This window comes from Cnephaeus nilssonii, assembly GCF_951640355.1.
Source record: "Cnephaeus nilssonii genome assembly, chromosome: 19".
NCBI lineage: Eukaryota > Metazoa > Chordata > Mammalia > Chiroptera > Vespertilionidae > Cnephaeus > Cnephaeus nilssonii.
In genome coordinates, this window is record NC_137090.1 from 11,368,393 (window position 1) to 11,388,189 (window position 19,797).

General features: G+C 45.8%; 1 protein-coding gene across 1 annotated transcript in view; it reads right to left on the minus strand.

Annotated features, from left to right (window-relative positions):
* The window catches only part of FAM117A (family with sequence similarity 117 member A), a 40,241-nt gene extending 25,609 nt beyond the window's left edge, over window positions 1–14,632 (minus strand). The window contains exon 1 of the mRNA XM_079797652.1: window positions 14,413–14,632. Coding sequence (XP_079653778.1) covers window positions 14,413–14,608 — 196 coding nt within the window. The 5' untranslated portion in view covers window positions 14,609–14,632. The remainder of the gene's footprint in view (window positions 1–14,412) is intronic.
* Window positions 14,633–19,797: the final 5,165 nt, after the last annotated feature.

The following is a 19,797-nucleotide window of genomic DNA, read 5'->3' on the forward strand; positions in this document are numbered from 1 at the left end:
TACTGTGATTATGTAGAAGAATGCCCTTATTCTCAGGAGTAGCCACTGAAGTAAAGGGCAACGTACTATGATATTTGCAACTTATTTTCAAATGGTTCGCCAAAAAAGCACACAGGGATGCACATATGTATGTTTGTCAGGACACATATACATAACACACAAAAGGAAAGAAGAGAGATTAGATGATTGTGACTAAAAGTTATCCGTGAGTCTAGGTGAAGAATAAATGGGTATGCATTGTGCTTACAACTTTTCTGAAGGCTTGAAATTTTTCCAAAATAAAGTTGTGAGAGGTAATAATTAAAAACCGGCTTAATTTGGGAAGATGGCAATTCAGTTCACTCCCCTGCAAGGATCTGAACCCTTTAGCATTTCAAACTTGGCAGGTCACGGAGGTCACTGCTCTGGATTTCTAATTTGGGGAAAGAGAAGATGGGCGAGAAGAAATGAAACAGTGACTGAGGCTTAATCTGAGGCAAGGAATTGAAAGATGTAAATCAGTACAAAGTAGAATAAAAATACTACGTGAAGGAGACTTTAAACCATATTAAGACGTGTCACGTCATCCCAGGAAGAAGAGCAAGACTGGGGGCAGAACTAAGGGGTTCTTACAGGCCCAGAAACACAGTTGAAACTGGATATAAGCTCATATAGGCCCAGCCAAGTTACCCCTGGGGATTCACTTGCCATTATTGCTCTTCAAAAGGAATGCAGAAACCAGATAGATCCGAGGGCAGATGGACAAGGATGACTAAAGGGAAGATAGGTAGATTCCAGGAGGAAGGTGAAATTAATTAGAATTTATCAGTCTTCTGTGTGGGTGCAAAAATAAAGTGTAGTAAAAAGACTTTAATTAGGAGACTCTAGTGAGGTAAAAGGAAGAAGTTGCTCATCAGAACTGAATGAGGGAGATTACAGCATCTACTAAGGAACAACTCCAGGAAGAGATAATTATATGCTCCCAGATGTCTCAGTGTTCACCCCGGAAGGCAGTACGTTACATCAGAACAGTCTGAGGCTCCACTAGTTCTAGAATTCCCCCAACTATTAAAGGGTGAATAAGAGAGGCTTCTTGACCAAATCAGCTAAATTGAAAGCTCAGAGTTCATGTTACTATCTGGGGCAAAATAGGTTAAAGAGAGAAAAAAGGCACAAAGTCAAAGGGAGACTTGCCTTACCTAGGCTGATCAGACAGCTGTGTTGTGGGCTCCCAGATGATCTCTCCCCCCACCTACCCCAAGCAGAAAATTATAAATAGCACTCAATTTACCTATGGCAAACCACAAGCAGGTCTGGTCACATGACTGGATGAGCTGGAGTAAACACCCCGTAGACATGAGCGCTCAGAGGGCAGGTTTGCTCACTTGCTACACCTCATTAGTTTGGAATCTGCCAGGACCTCTGCTTTTATCCCTGGTTCACTTTGCTGGGGCGGGGCAGCAGGGAGCAGGGCTGTAGGGAGCAATTGCTCAGTTATGTTCCTCAGGGCCAGGAAGGTACAGTCACAGAATTTGCTTTGCCTTCAGGGTCTAAAATCCTATTAGTCATTCTGCTCAACCCTCACAGCCTTGAAAAGCTTATGTGGGCCAGAGTCCCACCTGTACAAAGTCTTCTCTGGTTATCTCCATCTCCTTACTCAAGTTCTACTCTGTGTGCCCAGCTTCAGAGAGGAGATACCCGAGACCACAACACCCCATCTAGCGATTCCCTACCTCGCCTTGGACATTCTGGAACTGACCCAGCCTGACCTCAACTCAGTGGCAAACTCCCAGACTGTGTCTACAGGTGGCAAACCCCCAAAGTGTGCTGGGCGACCTTCCAGGTCAGCCTTTGCTCTGACGCCCTGGTCTTGCCAGCTGCTCAGACCTCCTAAGGGAGGCTCAAAGGCTGTGCAGAGCCTCCAGGGTAACCCTAGCCTGAAAAGCACGATGAGATGGCCTCTTCAGAAAGAGCCTTGAAAGGTCTGACACTGGGAAAATCTAACCCAATATCAGCAGATGCCTGACCACCGATGACTGCACAGCAGAAGGATGCTTGTCCGCTCACCTCACCACATGTGCTTCCAGGCACTGAAGGGAAGTGACACCATCTTCCCTGTAAAAGATAGGCTCTGTATCTGGTTCTTAAGTCATGCGCTGCTTAACAGTAATGCCATTTTCTCTCAGAAGTCTTATCCCTGAAGCAAAAGGGAAACAGTTTGGAATGTTAATTACCGAAGCGTCCTACCCATGTCTCTAAGAACGGACAGGAAAAGGCTCGGTCGTCCCGGTCCCTTCCAAGCCAAGCCGGCAGTCTTGGCCATCCGCGCAGCTGCTCCAGCACAGGCTTCCAAGCTGCAGACAATCCAATGGGTGGTTGTCTTTTGCATCATGCCCTCATTCTGGATGCCCATCCACCCAGCACTGATTTGGGGCAGACAGAGCCAAGAAGAATCAGAGAATAGTGGGGAGCAGATATAACCTAGTAACTGCCTAAAAGCAACAATCTAAGTATGTAAGCTGGGTAATAATATAGTAAATGCTCAAGGGTCTATTTTACATAACTGGCTGGAGCCCATGAAAAAAACCCTTTGATGCCAACTTAACCACAGTCTCACGGCTCTAGGGTAGCTGCAGGGAGACATTTCAGATAAAGGACACACACTAAAGCTAGAGACTTTTTAAAACCTGTTTTTTTTCTACGTAGGACGCATTTACTTACCCCACTTCGGGAAAACTAGGGGAAATATCAGTAAGTAAAAAATGTCAGGAATAATTCAAGTGCCTTCATGGAGCACAGATGGATGTATACAATGTGGTTTGGTGTCAGAGTAGAGGGGCGGGAAATAAAGATCAGTGTCTGAACCTCTAACTCCTTCTGCTTAGCAGTAACCACCAGACCCCACCCCTCCGTAGGCCAGGTAGTATGTGGAAGGGTTCATTGACTAAGAGTGAAACCTCCCTTTGTGTTTGAAGCTGTAACTCCTGGCCACTTGGTAAGGCATTCTGTAATAAACCATACAGATGCCGTCTCTCAGGTTCCTGTACATTCAGGAGGCAGTTGGTACAACAAACCGACTGGTACACAGCTGAGAAAGTTATCTGGCTTAGGCCCATAACCTGGCATCGCTTTCTAAACCAAATTCAACTCTTTTCCCCCTCAGAACCTTATTATAAAAATGTGAAGTGGTATACTCCGTGGCTCTGTGCAAGAGGGCCTTTTGATTTCATGTATTTTATTTAAAAAGTAGAGTGAAGAGCACAATGAGTGTTTCTTAGAATAAGAAAGCAGTTTTCTCCTAGAAGGTCCTGGACACCCTGAATATGCTCAGTGAGTTTCAGCAGACTGCTGTAACCCTGCCGATCCCTCTGCTGGGTCAATGTGGGGAATGGATTGGGCTCAGACACACAGGCACCCAACCTTGTTCAGCCTGAGTATTAAGAAAAAGATTAAATCTCCTGAGAGGTGACCTACGGTAACTGTCAATACGTGGGCCCAAATCTGCCTCTGCCCCAATGTGCTACATGAACTTAGATGAGTCATTGATTTCCGTCTGTTAAATGGGAAGAACAGGAGATGGTATGAGGATGTTAGAAGAAAACTTCTCCCAGGGTACAAACTGGTCTAGCATATATTCATTTTTTAAACTTTTTACTTGGAAATGATTTCAAACTTATAGATGCAAGAACAAGAATAGCACACAGAACACCCATATAACCTTTACCCAGATCCGCCTACTATTAAATATTTGCCCCACTTGCTTTATCATTTGCTTTCTTTCACGTGTACTTTTTCTCACATACATACAAACTCTTCTACATTCACACTCAACACACACTTACACCCGAGATACACACATTCAGATAAACACATGCCATCCTTTGTTGGGGCTCTGTGTGGTGTTTTATTGGAAAACAACAAGGAAGTATCAGGGGGTCGTAGGTTCAAGATGAAGAGAAAGCAAAAGGGGCCTTAATGCTTCCACAGCTCTGTCCGTCTCCCTCCCTCCAATGCAAGCAGCGAGCTCTCAAGTGTTCTGGTTTAGAGATGAACTAGTAAGTGGACGGAGACCAGAAAAAGTACTTGTTACAGAAGATAGTTGGTTAGTCTTATCTTTTTCTTTAAACAACAAAAACCACAAAAAAACAACCACAAGGCATTTATATAAACCATGGAAATAGCTTTATTATACAAAATAATATTTGTAATATTTGTTTACAATGGGATTTTATTTTATAAAGTTGGGAAGTAACTGGGAAAGAAAGGTTCCACATAAGCATATAGTTATTAGAACATTCAAGAATTCTACACAGAATCTGGTTTTGTAAGAAGAGAAGTAAAGAGGCAAGACTGCCTGTAACCCTGTTGGGAGGGTTAGGTAACCTCTATGAAGCAGGCCAGGCAATTCTCCATGATACCAGGCCCCTAGATGGACTTTCTCCTGAATTCAGCTCCCCGCTATTCCCCTTACGGGGCACATGCTTGTCTCAGAAAGGCCCTGTCAAGTATCACAACGACTCCAGTCCGGTTAACCTAAAGCTAGGGGAGGGAGACCTGCTTAGGCGGAGTACGGCAGGGGCGCTGGGGGAAGGTTTGCACCAGGGTTTTCCTGCACAGAGGACTAAGTCACCATGAGGGAATGTCACCTGCACCTACCCTCAACCACAGGAATGCGCCACCCACATTTATTCCCAGTTGTTTTTATGGGTTCCATATAGTCACAGATAAGAAAGATACCCTTTTCTATAAGCGCCATCTTAAGAACATCTCCATGTGACCCCAAGCTCTGGAACAATGATCATGACCCCTTAGAGCAGTGGTTCTCAACCTTTCTAATGCCGCGACTCTTTAATACCATTTCTCATGTTGTGGTGACCCCCAACCATAAAATTATTTTCGTTGCTACTTCATACCTGTAATTTTGCTACTGTTATGAATCGTAATGTAAATTTACAGCAGCGGTTCTCAACCTGTGGGTCGTGACCCACAGGTTGAGAACCGCTAGCAGGGTCGCCTAAGACCATCGGAAAACACAGATATTTACATTACGATTCCTAACAGTAGCAAAATTACAGGTATGAAGTAGCAACGAAAATAATTTCATGGTTGGGGGTCACCACAACATGAGGAACTGTATTAAAGGGTCGCGGCATTAGAAAGGTTGAGAACCACTGCCTTAGAGGCATGAAAACCCTGCCTGCCTCCTGGGCCCTACCTGTCTCTGGTTAGCTTCTGATTCAACATGGAAATTGCATATCTCCAACCAGTCGGAAACACTCAAAAGCCACCACCATATCACACACGTAATGTAATAATCACCACCTTCCAATTAGCCACACCAAGTAGGTAGTCACTTATGGGGTGTTAAAAGGGACAAACAAACTTCTCTGCAGCCCATTTTCCTTCCCAATGACTTTTTGCTTCTGGAATACAGGTACACACGTAGAAGGGAAACCAAGACTGGGCATGTGCTGGGCAGACAGCAGAGCATGCCAGCTGGGGAGGAAATTTATAACAGGCTGTCCAGACTATGTAGGAAGAGCCCTGGGATCAGGAGCAAGAGGGCTTTCTTAGTCACATGGTGGGCAAGTCACTTCCTTTCTGGGCCTCAGTTTCCTTATCTGCAAAAACAACTAAATGCCACCTGCACCTGCAGGATTGTCGTGTGAATGAATGAGAACATTCCAGAGTATCGAGCATGAGCAACAAAGAGCTAAGCAAATGGTACACATTGTCAACACTAACAATCTATACTCTCTAGTTCCCTGAAAATATAGATTTGGGGGCCTACCAGAGTTGGGATTCACAAACTCTTCCTTTCCACAAGGCACCTGTTTTAGTCTTCTGTGAACACAGAGCTACCCAGGATTTCGACTCTAATCAGGAACAGTCTAGGTGCTGCTCTCAGCATAAAGATGTGCACATACCTCATGGATGTGACTCATATCACCCTCCTCTCCCCAATCTCTGAATCCAGACTACGTAATTCTGTGAGAGCTCTCTGGTTGCATCCCCTCTGTCATGCCAAACGCTACTCCACCCTCCACCCCACTGCGTATGTCATATCTGATGGGCATGAATTACAAAGACAGTCCCAAACAGGGGCCATGCGGCAGGTTTTCAGCCAGCTTGCAGGTGTGGGGCAGGGAGCGCACGTGTTATCAACGGTGGTTCTCTCAACGCTGTGTGGGCGATCAAACATGCACAGAGCACAGAAAACCCTTAAAGGGGAGGCAGCGTGTGGGGAAGAGGAGCGGGAAGAGGAGGTGAAGAGAAGCTGCTTTTGTTTCTTCCCAATCACATTTTCACTCTTTTCAGTTACCCCCCGGTGAGCAGGTTTAGACCATTTTGACTGCGCCACCAGGCCCGTGGTTGACAACTTTAAAGGCAGGGGAACACAGACTCCCTGGATGACAGTGTTCGTGCCCAGGGGTTGGGGGATGATGATGAGCATCTCTCTCCAGCATTTGCCCTCATGGCTAGGGAAGAAAAGGAGGAACAGCAGTGCCTTGTATCACAGGATGGCACCTGGCCCGGGAGAGGGGGCTTCCAGCCTGCTCACACCTCTGCAGCCACCCTAGGAGCCAACAGACAACTCTGCTCCCTGGCCTCTCACCCACATCCACATCTAAGCCTAAAGCCAGGTAGTGGCTTTTTTACAAAATCCTGAACATTGGCTGTTTCCATGGATCAACCTGGTAACTAACTCCCCAAGTCACCCCCTGGCTTTAAGTACGTGGGGAAGAGAGTCTACAGGCCTAGCAATGACATCCATGGAAATGCCACATCTTTGCCACCAGCTGGGCTTCAAGCCCAATGACCAGGATGAATAGGAGAACAGTGATTTAGAGAGAGAGAGAGAGAGAAGACTAACACTTGGGGGTTGGGAGCTTATAAGGAGCTGAGGAGAGGTGTTATAAAGGGGCATAGTGTATGGGGACCAGAAGTGGGAAAAACCACTTCAAGTGAGCCTGGGGGAAGTGTGGCTCACTCTCCCCACCCCTGTTGCCTTTCCAGCAACTCAATCCAACAAGTATTTATTGAGCACGGCACTCCCCATCTGCCCTCACCCTCCCTCTGCAAAAACACTCAAATCTGTTCAAGCTGCAGGGTGAGTTCCATTGCACTTGAACTTGAAACATGAGGTGCCTACCTTTTAAAAAGGCAGGCACACAATTTCTAGCATGAGGCAGAAAGGACTAAAGTGATTAGAGAAAGTTAAGGAATACAGCTGATCAGACAAGGCCACATCAATGCCACTTCTGAAAGGAAAAGGAGGAGAAAATAAAAACTTAAACCCTAGAGAGAATATGATGTCCAATAAAAAAAAAAAAAAAGCCTACTCAAACCCTAGTAATTCTCTAATTAAGCCTACCTAATATTCAATACGGTATTCCTTGACCTATGTGACCTCCAGCTTGAATTTATATTTGTGGACGTGTCAGTAATTTGCTTTTAGAATTGTATATTTAATGCTACCTTTGCCTCTCAAGGAGGTTAGACCTCAAGACTCTCCTGCATGTTTCCATTTAGGATCAGATGATAGGTTATTCAGGTGGCAGAACTAGTAGTAGACTAGACTATACTTGTTAACGTAGTCCCCGCTCCAAAAACCACCCACCACTCACAAAATAGGAGCACAAGGTCAAAGAGGAGCCATCCCAAACTTACAACTCTGCACTGCCAAACACTGTGCATTCTCTAAGGCATACTCAGTCACCCCTGAGAGGAATCCCCCACCCCAATCACAGGCCTGCTGCTTCAGATCAACCAAAACTCCTGAGGAGTCTTCCCAGGCCTCCTCCAGCCTCCACCCCTTTTATTAGGGAGCTGGAAAACTGCTAACGTGCAGGCAGGGCTGAGCCACGGCACTCTATCCACCCCCAGTGTCAGCTGTCTGTGGCTCGTGAGCAGGGCAGGGTAAATGTCTGTACACAGCCCCGACTGCAGCTCCAGGTTCCCCAGGGGCTGGAGTTAAAAGTTTTCCTATTATGAAATACTTTGATAGCATTCTTTTAAGTCTGTTAACGCTACCCTTGATTGGCTGTGGTGCTCCCACACAGCAAAAGTCAATTGAGGCTTATTCAAGCCTGAGGATAAACATTTAAATGACTCCAAGCTGGGCATTCAGCTTTGTAGTGACCCGAGCAACAGTGTGGAGGAGAAAGCAAAGTGCCAGTTTTCAAAACCAGGTTTGGTGGGGACCAGGAGCTGGAGGCCTGAGTATGAACAGCTAGTTGTACAGAACTTCCCACCATACAGCTATTCCCACCAACAGCCCCTTCCCAAGTTCCCCACGACTGGAGAGGAACTGGAGCACAGATAATTTATAAATTCAAATATAATCCAAAATTCTTTTCTCTCCGAGATCAGCATTTGTTTTTGACCTAACAATGTGAATAGATCTGGCTAATGTTTGGTTAATTCATAACCCTGCAAACCAAATAATGGGAGCCCTCTGTGAAGATTCAATTCAGGCAGAGGGAGAAAGTTATCAGCTTTCCCACTCATCTTTCCTCTACTCCCACTCTTCCCTGCGTCCTCTTCTATTCACCTCAGAGGGGAGTAAAACTCATTCACCCCTGAAGAGATTGTCCACTCTCACTAAACTAACTTGCTGGTGGTCACCCACCTTGGCTCTGAACTGGGAAGGAAACACAAAGATTTTCCCTTACAGCCCCTTAAAAGGGCTCCAAACTGCCTGTGGAGTAAGAGTAAGCCCAGGTAAGTCTAGTAAAGCATGTGAGCTAGTGTCAAATAGCATCTCTATATATAAAAGCCTAAGCAACCAAATGACCGGTTGCTATGACGCACACTGACCACTAGGGGACAGATGCTCAACGCACAGGATTGGGCTCCTCTTGTCTGGATTGGGCCTGTGGGGATTGAGCTCCCTCCTGTCTAGATTGGGCCGAAACTGGCTATCCGACATCCCCCAAGGGGTCCTGGATTGCGAGAGAGTGCAGGCCAGGCTGAGGGACGCCACCGGTGCACGAATTCCTTCACCAGGCCTCTAGTTTGATATATAGTGTCCATAAGTACTCAAAACCAGACCTGGCCCTGGAACATGTCTCACCCTAAAGTTGAATCCTTTGGCACAAAGGCTCTCCCTGAGAGCTGTAAGAATCCAGAGAAGGAAGCTCAATTTCTAACATTTCCATTAAAATCAAGGGATAGTGTGGCCTTGGTGCCCATCATACTATTCAATTTAAACTAGCAGAAAATGCAGAGTAAGTGTTCTCTGGCTACTAAAGCCCACTAACCACTTTCGCAATACTCATCTTGCAATCCTACTTTAAATGTTCTGGAGATCTATCTATATCTGGAACCAGAGAGAATGATGTCTTCTTACCACACCCACTGTTGTTTTCACCCCTCCTCCACAGACCTCAAATGGCTGAAATATCCTAGTTCTACATTACATAAGTGGAGAACTTCCCATCCTATATAATAAAAGCCTAATATGCAAATTGTCCCCTCGGGCAGTTGTTTGACCGAGAGACCCAGAGTTCAACCGCTCACTATGATGTGTGCTGACCACCAGGGGGCAGCACAGAACATGGTGGACCTTGGCGACACAGTGCTGGCAGCAGATGGCAGTGGAGGCGCTGCCAGCCCCAAGGAGAGCGGGACTGCGGAGCAGGTAAGCAGGTGGCACCAGGCCAAGACAGGTGCGAGCAGGGGCCCAAGTGCTGCCCAGGGCCCAGAGGTCAGCTGGGACCTACCCTTCCATGCCAGACGCTCGCGCTTCAATTGCTGGCCAGGCCTAGGGACCGCACCTGTGCACGAATTTCATGCACCAGGCCTCTAGTATGTACATAATTTGCTATCCAAAATACTGAAGAATACATGGACCCAGTCCTTTAGGATAAAGCAGTTAGGCACTGTGGCCCCCAATTTTAAGAATGCCCTTGCTGGTAACATTTAAGAGTCAGATATTTCAGCAGTGCATTTTGCTGACCAGGTGCCTGGTACCAGCAAAACTGTCAAAAGCAAGTTAGCAGTGTCAGGCTGGGAAGTGCCTGGTGGTTAATACTTCCCAAACAGAAGCTACCTCACTACAGGGTTTTAAAGAATAATTACAGCTCTTAAAAGAGGTAAAGAAACTGCACCCCCAAGCTTCATTATAGCAAGATGGGTCTTTGGCATAGAAAAGTTGCATTCTATTCTAATCTCCAGGCTGTTTCTGGCATCAGGGTCCAAAAGGACCATGGTTTGATGAGGGCTTCCTCCCAGGGTCTCCCATAAGCAACCTCCTTTACGTGGTTCCACACTATCTAAGCACCCATCCCCCAAGAACTAAGTTTTCAAAGCATTGCAAGGAAAAAAGTTTAATAATTACCAATAGCATTGCTGATAACAATGCTGCCTTATATTCATTGAAACGGCCATCTTGGAAAACCTTTAAAATAAACCCTTCCTATGTCCCTGTGGGGAAGCCAGTATTGTAGGGCAGCTGTGACTACTGCCAGCTCACAATGATCTGTTCAGAAAAATAAAAGGTAACAAGAAAAATCCAAAACAGGAGATAAGCTTGAAGTAATTTCCATCTGATTTTAAAATGTGCTCACTGCAGTTGTGAGTTGTTAGGTTTGCAAGGCGGGTAAGTGGGAAGGGGGCACACATTTGCCTAACAGTTAAGCTTTCATGTAAATCCAGTTTATGTCTATTGAACGTATGTCACCTGAAAACGGTGGGGGTGGGCAGCCTGGATTCACATGTGCTGATCTTCCACAAAGACTGAGGACTGGAAGCTGATAACCCCTTTGCTTTTACCCCTAAAATATGTGTGGGGACACAGGCTTGTTAAGTTTTCTTTACCTCTGTAAGATTCTCTGAGGAGGTGGGTACTGCACACATTTGAAACTGATCTTTATGTAGGAATAATGGTCAGGAACACTGTTTAAGACAAAGATAGGCTCACTTTTTCTATTAAGTGCCAAGTAGTAGTAAATATTTTTGTCTTGCAGGCCAAATGGTCTATATCACAACTACTCAACTCTGTCATTGTTGTGCAAAAGCAGCCACAGACAATACCTAAATGAAGGAGCATGACTGTATTCTGTAAAGCATTTTTTACAAAAACAGGCAGAGACCTGGATTTAGTCTGCAGGCCCTAATTGCCAACCTCTGGTTTAAGAAGGTCTGGTGGGCAGAGGAGGTACAGAGGCAGCATTTGGCTTCCCCAGCACCCACCTGGCTCCAGTGGGGCTAGTCCACTGGAGAAGAGTTTGCAAGGCTGGATTAAACATTAGCTTCATTCTAAGGATATGGAGACAGAGACACTTAACAGGATAAGAAGACTGGAACCCAAAACAATTTTACCTCTTAGTACCATTTGTCCAACATCATTGGTCCTGGAAGAACATAAACTTAACAGCTTCCAAGAGACATAAGACACAAATGATAATTTAATTAAAGGAGGAATTTCAGTAAGAAATTTATCCTGGGTTTCTATTACCCACTAGTGGCTCTTAGCTTTCTTAGAGTTGATCGTTATTTTTCCCTCTACTCTCTTCTGCCTTCCACAACCCTAGCCCAGGCTCATAAAATGAAGCCATTCCTTACTTTATGAAGACATCCCTTATGAATGAATGGTCACAGAAGGTAAATCCTGCTCTTTACATCCTAACTTTTCTTTACAAGGTCTAATACATCTTGTCAGGAACAGAACAGGGTGTGTGGTGGAGAGATAACTGCACAGTGCTGAGCACCACATCACTCTGAGATGGGAAACAGAAACAGTGACGACACTTAATTGTCCCTGAAACCCAGCCCCAGCTCACCTGCCTTTTTACAGTTGGGTTTCAGAGCCCCGTTTTAAAAAGCTCATTTTAAGAGATGAGGGAATGAAAGTGCAAAGGGAGGCCCTGAAATCCTGAAACCTGCAGTACTGGTTTCAGACCAATATGGGTTTGCTCTGTGAAGCCTGAAAAGGCAATGGGGCTCTGGCCAACAGTGCTCTCACCTTGGCTAGGTGGAAAGAATAACAACAATATAAGTAGCAGCAAACTCTTTTATAGCACCTTCTATGGGACAAGCACTGTTTTAAGCACTTTGTACCTATTACCTCATATGATTCCCATGATGTTGATAGTATTATTCACATTTTTGCAGATGAGGAAATTGAGGCACAACAGTTAAGTAACTCCCTCTAAACCACATAGCTAAGCAAGTAGCAGAACCTGGATTCAAAACCCAGGCATTCTGGTACCCAAAGCCATTCTCTTAAGGGTTTATGACTGCAAGATGTTTCCTTCTAGCACATATGGCCTACAGAAAACCACTTCTCCCACTTCTCAAGGACAAAGAATGGAAACAATCTGAACACACATAAAGGTTAAAGTTAACGTGCAAAAGACCTGATGTGCTCCCAAGCCAAAGGCCAGGTGCATTCCCTTCACGTCTGGCCACAAAGGAGTCATCAGACTCAGGCCACCTTCCCCTCTTCTATCTTTCCTCTCTCCTGCCTCACTGAAAACCTAGATAATCCTACTACACACCAAGTAAGCACTTTATTAATGCCGCTGGGATATCAATAGGTGAAGAAATAATCCATCAGCCCAGTCCTTATGCAAAAGACCACCCACCTTGTCCTGAATAATCTGACAATGCACAACTCTAGTTTCCTATGTTTTTACCAGTGTTTTAGAGGCCCTGGCCCTACAAAAGGAACAGGTCATGTAAAGAACCCAGTCATCCAAACCTAAACTCATCTCCTCTCCACAGCACTCGCCAGTGTTTGTCTTTGTAATATAAATGCTATGGTAGACACAGAATAACTGCTCTTAAAATATTACTGCTAATCAATACCTAGCTAGTACACAGGCAGGCTTTCTATTGATTTCTACTAAAAGTGACTAAGGTTCTGGTGCTTGCTGTTATACTAAGTTCCCTGGCCTCCGAGGAAGCCTAAACAGAACCAACAGGTTTGTAGTCTTGTGGTTTACTTTACAGCTCATGATAGGCATGAGTTTGTCTGAGCATTGCTTTGCTCTACACCACCAGATTCTAGGCATACTTTTACTAGTTGGTCACCATCTTGCTACCAGATTTGACCAAGTTTCTGCATTCCAAGATGCAATGCTAACATTCACAATGAGGTCCGGATAGACTTGGCTTTCTACTTCCGAGACCCTCTTAATCTCATGCTGACCTAGAAGGCAGTGTAGCAGCTATGCTTTCAGGAGGGGGATGTGTAGGAACTAAGCTCAAGAAACTCTGGTTAGAGAATGTCATTAGCTGTTAGATGGCAGAGACCATGACTTTTGTACATTTGGTAGACTCTGAGGCTTTGGAAGTGTGCAATGATCTTTTCACATATGGTGTGAATCAAATGCAAGCCTCACTTTCAACTTATTGCCAACTTCTTCATGCAAGTAGGTGCCTTTTCCTATTCCTAACTGCCTGCATTTGGGGGGGGGGGGGGGGCATCACAGCTTGAGTGTGAAAGTCAGGTAAGCTTACTCCCCGCTAGTTTCCCCACACCAACACCAAGCTGCTATTAAGACACCGGTTCAGTGCTGCTCAGAAAGTGGGGTATTTGCCACAGTGTACTTGATTGTAGCCCTCACCCCACCGCCACGTTGGCTGACAATGCCCAGGACAAAACGGCCTTCGTGGGGAGAGGAGGAAAAGGCGGGGGGAGGGGGAGGGAGGAACGGGGCTGCCCAGGTCTCTCCCTCTCTCTCTTTCACACACACACACACACACACACACACACACACACACACACACACACGATGGGTGGGATGAGGCAGCCATATGAAGCAGGTCTGTGATCTGAGGACATACAACTTCTGGGACGAGAGGAATTTAGGGAATAGGCGCGGAGCGTTTTTACTGTAGCCGAAGCCGTAAAACTAGCTTACTCCAGCGACTCAGATGGAATCAGCCCCAGGAGGTGGCATAAAGGGAAGCGCACGAGAAGTGGGGAGGAAAGGAACGCCACGGCTGTAGAGCCGGATGATGGGGCCAAACTCAAGTAGAAGCAACACATGGCTCCAAAAGGACGCTCCTCCATGCCCTTCCCCCTCCGCGTGCAGACGCCCAGCGCCCACCCTGCACAGGGCGCCCCCAGCAGGCGCCACTCACTCCTTCCTCACGCCTCGCTGCTCCCCCGGCACCTTCCACTCACCCCCACACGACACTTCTGCCACTTTTCGGTTACGCCCCCAAAGCCAGCCTCCATCTGCCAGGTCCCTCCCCTCAGCTCCCGGCCCCAACACCCTGCACCCTGTCCCGGCGGTGCACCCCGAGTTCGCGACTCCTCGCTCTCGCTCCCGCCGCCCTCTCAGACTCTGCGCGACCTCTTTTCTCCCCCCTCGCCCCTGTCCACTATTCCCTCACACTTCTTCCCACACCCCTCCCCCCACCACGCGCCCCCCTCCCCCAACGGCTCCTCCCCCGGCACCCGCTCCAGGCCCAGCTCACCTGCGCGGCCACCCCCGTCCCGGCGCTGGTGCGGCTGCTGCAGCTGGAAGGGGACCGTGGCCCTGAGCGGCTGCAGCCCAGCCCGGGGGGAGCCGGCGGGGGCAGGGGGAGAGCAGCCCCGCCGGAGTCCTCCCGACCCTCCGCGCCCCGGCCCCCAGGCACCTCCGCCTCTGCCGCCCGCTGCGGCCCCCGCCATTGCCAGCCCGCCCGCCCGCCCGCCTCGGCCCCACAGCGAGCCCCACACAGCCCCCAACCCCCGTTGCGGCTGCTTATCTGTCCTACGAGGCAGAGACCGGCCCCTTCAACCCAGAGCTCTCATTGGCCTACGGATTCCCAGGCCTCTCCTCCCGACCAATCCTCGGCTTGATCATCCCTTCCCAGAGGATAATTGGTTAATATGCTTAGCGATCCAACCCAAAACCCCACCCCCACTCCACCCCCCGCCTGGTTTTGCATGTCCGAGGGACCACGGATTGGTGTACCCAGAAGAGGGCTGGTTCTCCAGCGCCCCCAATGAGAAGACACAGAAAAGGGGAGCATCACACCCAGTCCCAGGTAGTATGCAAATACGATGTCACGTGACGTCAGACTGAGCGGGGCGGGACCAGGCGTAAGATGGAATCAGGCATTGAAATCATCATGGGGGGTAGGGAAGAGTGTCAAACTTTCAGCAGTTGAGTGAGCCCTGGCAAGCATCAAGAAAGCGATACCTTAAAAGAGCATTACTTTTAGTTTAATCTAAAAACATTAGTTTTGAGCTCTCAGGATTTCAGTGCTGCTTTCAACTCCAAAGTATACAAATTAATGCAAAGTTTGCATACATTTGCATGCGATTTGCGTTATATTCGTGCACTTAATGGCTACCGTGCCTCATGTGACACGCACCTTTGTCTTTCTCCACGTTTCCAACTTCGTACTTGGTGTTGGTCCTACCTAAACACACACACACACACACACACACACACACACAGCTAGCCTGTAAATTAAATTGAGACTGTAAAGAAGCAAAAATTTCTCTTGAGAGTCGTCCATTTCAAGTCTAGCTCAGCAGAGTGGAAGGAACAAAGTGACTGAAAAACTTGCCCAAATTTGCACAGTGACTCCATTCTAAATCCTGGTCTTCTCATTTCAATGCTCTGACCTACAAGTCAAAATGAGAATAGATAGTCCTCAAAGAGAATAACTGCAGTTGTGAAAATCACATGTTAGAATATATATGAAGACATTTGAGAAAGAAAACAGCATTTGAGTCACTATTAAAATTACTCTTCAAAAGAAAAAAATTATTACCCTTGACATTTATTAACCATGTTCTATATATAGAAAAAGCAAAAGACAATCAACCCTGAATTGTCTGCAGTAAGGGACCATCCAAGTAATTGGACAATTCCCTCCTGATTTATATTTAGCTATGAACTCTAATTTTGATCTTGCTACAAATTTATCTTTCTATTTTTGTTTTTGCCCAGTTTAATGTTAAAATAAAGATATTCCCTGAAGCTATACTAACTAATCAAGAAAGAGGAGGTAATCTGGGAGCATGCTGCAAGGCAAGAAGAGGTCATTCTGGGATTAAATATTGAAACAGATAATACCCAAAGTGGAAATTCAAGAGTTGGCTGGATATTAAAACCAGCCTACATAGAACAAACTGAGGCAATGGAACATCCTGAAGGAAGGTTTTCTTTGCAGAGTGTACTCTTGCAAGTTTGAAGGATTTACTTCAAGATCTGACATGTGAAATCTTTCTTTATTGACTGGGAAACGCTGTATTCCTTTTCCATGAAGAGGACAACTTTACCAGAGGCAGATAAGAAAGAACACAAACTGATGAACTGTTAAAAACTCAGTCTTTATAAATTTAACTCAGTTTTTTTAGAAAATCTTCCAATTTAGCCCAGCCAGTGTGGGTCAGTGGTTGAGTGTCAGCCCATGAACTAGAAGGTCAGGGTTCAATTCCAGGTCAGGACACATGTCCAGGGTTTCGGGCTCAATCCCCAGTGGGGGGTGTGCAGGAGGCAGCCAATCGATGTTTCTCTCTCATAGATGTTTCTCTCTATCCCTCTCCCTTCCTCTCTCTAAAATCAATAAAAATATTTTTAAAATCTTCCAATTTATAACATTCCTCAATTCTAATTAGCTCAATGTTTATATACTAGTATAGCTTCATGACAATCTGGAAAAATAAAAGCATGGATTCTTATTATGGTGCAAGTAGGAAAACTGGGGCCCAAAAAGGTTAAGTACTTTTGATTCTTAGTTCATGTCTCTATGAGATCTTATTTGACCACCCTGCCTCACATCTTCATTAATCATAGTAATGGTAGCATCTAACATTCATTGTCCCTTTTTCCATGCCAGGTACATGTTAAGCACTGTACAAACATTATATCATTTAATGCTCATGACCACAACTATGAGTATTGTTTATTCTTCATTGAGGCTTCAGAAAGAAATAATATGCCCAAGCCTGGCTGGGTAAGAGCATCGTCCTGATATGCCAAGGTTGGGGGTTCAATTGATCCCCAGTCAGGACACGTACAAGAATCAACCAATAAATGCATAAATAAGTGGAACAACAAGCCTTTCTCTCTCTCCCTCTCTCTTTCTCTTTCTCTCTCCCCTTCCTCCCCCTCCTACCCTTCCCCTCTCTTCTAAAATCAATTATTTTTTTAAAAAGAAAAGAAATAACATGCCCAAGGTTACTCCAACATCCTGACTCCAGAGCTGAGCTCCTAATCTCTATTCTAGTAAAACTTTCTTATGAATACAGAAGGCTTACTATTCATATTTTACATAACGAATGACCAAAGCTGCACATGTGGCTGATATGTTAAAATTACAGTTGTCTAGTATTTTACAGATCTTACATATATAATCTCATTGAGTTTTCACAATAGACATACAAGATAGAAAATGCAGATATTGTCTCTATTTTACAGAATGCTAAGTCACAGAGGCTAGATAACTTGCCTAAGATCACCCACTTAGTAAATGACAAATTCAGGACTTATATCCTAGGTCTTTCAACTCAGATTCAAGTACTTTCCCAACCAATACTCAACTTCTAAACCATTGGCCTGCCTGAGAGGATGGGCTAGTTGGTCTCTTGAAATGTTCTTGCCTCACAACTATTCCATTTTAGGAGCCCTCAATATGTAAATTCTCAGGTAGTCTTAGGAGATGCTGAGTGATTTTTAAAAATTTATTCTAGCCCTTACCAATTTGGCTCAGTGGATAGAGCGTTGGCCTACAGACTGAAGGTTCCCAGGTTCGATATGGTCCAGGGCATGTACCTTGGTTGCAGGCACATCCCCAGTGGGGGGTGTGCAGGAGGCAGCTGATTGATGTTTCTCTCTCCTTGATGTTTCTAGCTCTCTATCCCTCTCCCTCTCTGTAAAAAATCAATAAAATATATTTTAAAAAATAAAAAATAAAAATTTATTTTAGAAATAGGAAGGGGGAGAGAGAGAGGGAGAAATATTAATGTGAGAGAGAAACACTGATCGATCGGTTGCCTCCCATACGCACCTCGACTGGAGATTGAACCCACAACATGGTATGTGTCCTGACTGGGAATCGAACCCACCACCTTTTGGTGAATGGGACAACACTCACCAACTGAACCACACTGGCCAGGGCTGATTTTTTTATTATTATTGTTTGAGCCATACAGTGTATGTTAGAAGTAAAGGCCCTGGAATTAAGAATCATGAAATACTTCGGGCAAGTGGTACCCTTTCTTTATACAAGAATCACTGTTGTAAAGATAAAATGGCATATTATTGGATAGCTGCATTCTTCCCTTGGAGAGAAGGGTAATGTGGATAATCTCAAGGACATGGGATTTAAATTTTGTTCCAAAGCCAAGTTACGAGGAATTGAGGACCTGGACAGTGGAAGAAGAGCCTGTGGAGGCGGCACAGCTGAAGAATTGGATCTTCTGAGTCCAGAGAGTCCTGGTTCTTCCTGATAAGTTGCTGGCAAAGACACTAAAGTTGACCTAGCTGAAGGAGTGAGAAGGCAGGGAGGCTAGGAGATCCCTGTCCTCTCACTAACCAGGTATCATGTCCAACCAGCTGTCTCTTATTGCTTTCTCTATCACTGATAGCTTCTCCTGGCATGGGCATGATGGGAGGATAAAGACTTCATTCTGAAGATCAACGCCTGTTTCCTCCAATAAAAGAAGCTATAGCTTTGGGAAGGATGTGTATTGCTCAGGGGAGATGCCTTGCCTTAAAAAGCATCTTTTAGCTTATAAGAAACCTTTGTCACCATCCCGTCAGACTTATCAACACAACTGTCATTAATTTACTCATCACAAATTTAGTGAAATGACCAATATGTGCCAGACACAGAACTAAGCGTTAGTTAATCATGTTCAGAGGCATGCTCTCTACCCTGGAGTTCACAGCCCAGCAAGCCTTGAAGCCTGTTTGCAGAAGTGGTACTGGGCTAGAAGCTATTCTGATTGAGACATGACCTGGTTCCTGTTTTCAAGGACTTTGGGTCACAGGCAGGCACCCATAAACATCAGAAGTGGAGGATTGCATATACCAATAAATTGTTTTTCATCTATAGGAGAATTACTTGCCTCAGAGGGTTCCAATAGCAAATGCTTACTTAGTCCCTTGATCCCAGCCTGCTCTTGGGATGTCCACAGATGTCACAATAAATGAGGATTCAAGGAATTGGAGTTATTTTCTCTACAGGTGTGTGTCAGAGGTATAGCCACTCCCCAAGCAGTACCTATAAGCCCCAAGGGTCTTAAAAGCCGTAGGAGTCTGAGGGACTACCAAGGATGAAAGGCTATATGGAGTGCTGGCAGCTCAGAGGATCAGCAGGGAAGCCTTATCCTCCTGGCTACTGAATTAAAAGAAGTCTAGGGTTGTCATAGCCAAGAGAAGTTTTCCAGGTCCGAAGGAACCGGTCCTACTTTCAGGGCACCTTGACCCTCACTCTGTGCATTTATGGCACAATAACTAACAAGAATGGGAATTCCAAATCATCATTTTACCCCCCAAAATCTGATACTCAGTAGCAATTGTTCAGCAGAGAATAAAGAAGTTCTGGTATTCCTTGATACCTGGGGGACTGGACTTCTTGGTAAATGTCTAAGTGCTTACGTCTTTGGCCCCCAGGGTTCCAGAATAATAAAACAGAAAATAAGATGACGCAGACACACAGTGTCTCTTTCCGACCTACCTCCTTTCTTCAGCTTCTGTCTGAAATGTCAGGCCTCGATCCTCAGGGAATGAGATCCTGAGGAAATGGGGTCAGAACTGAAGGAGCAGAGCAGCCTGAGAGGGATTGGGAAGGAGGGTTGAGGGAATGAATGAGGTTATGGGAACAGAGTAGGGAGGGGGGCCTAGGCCTAAACAACTC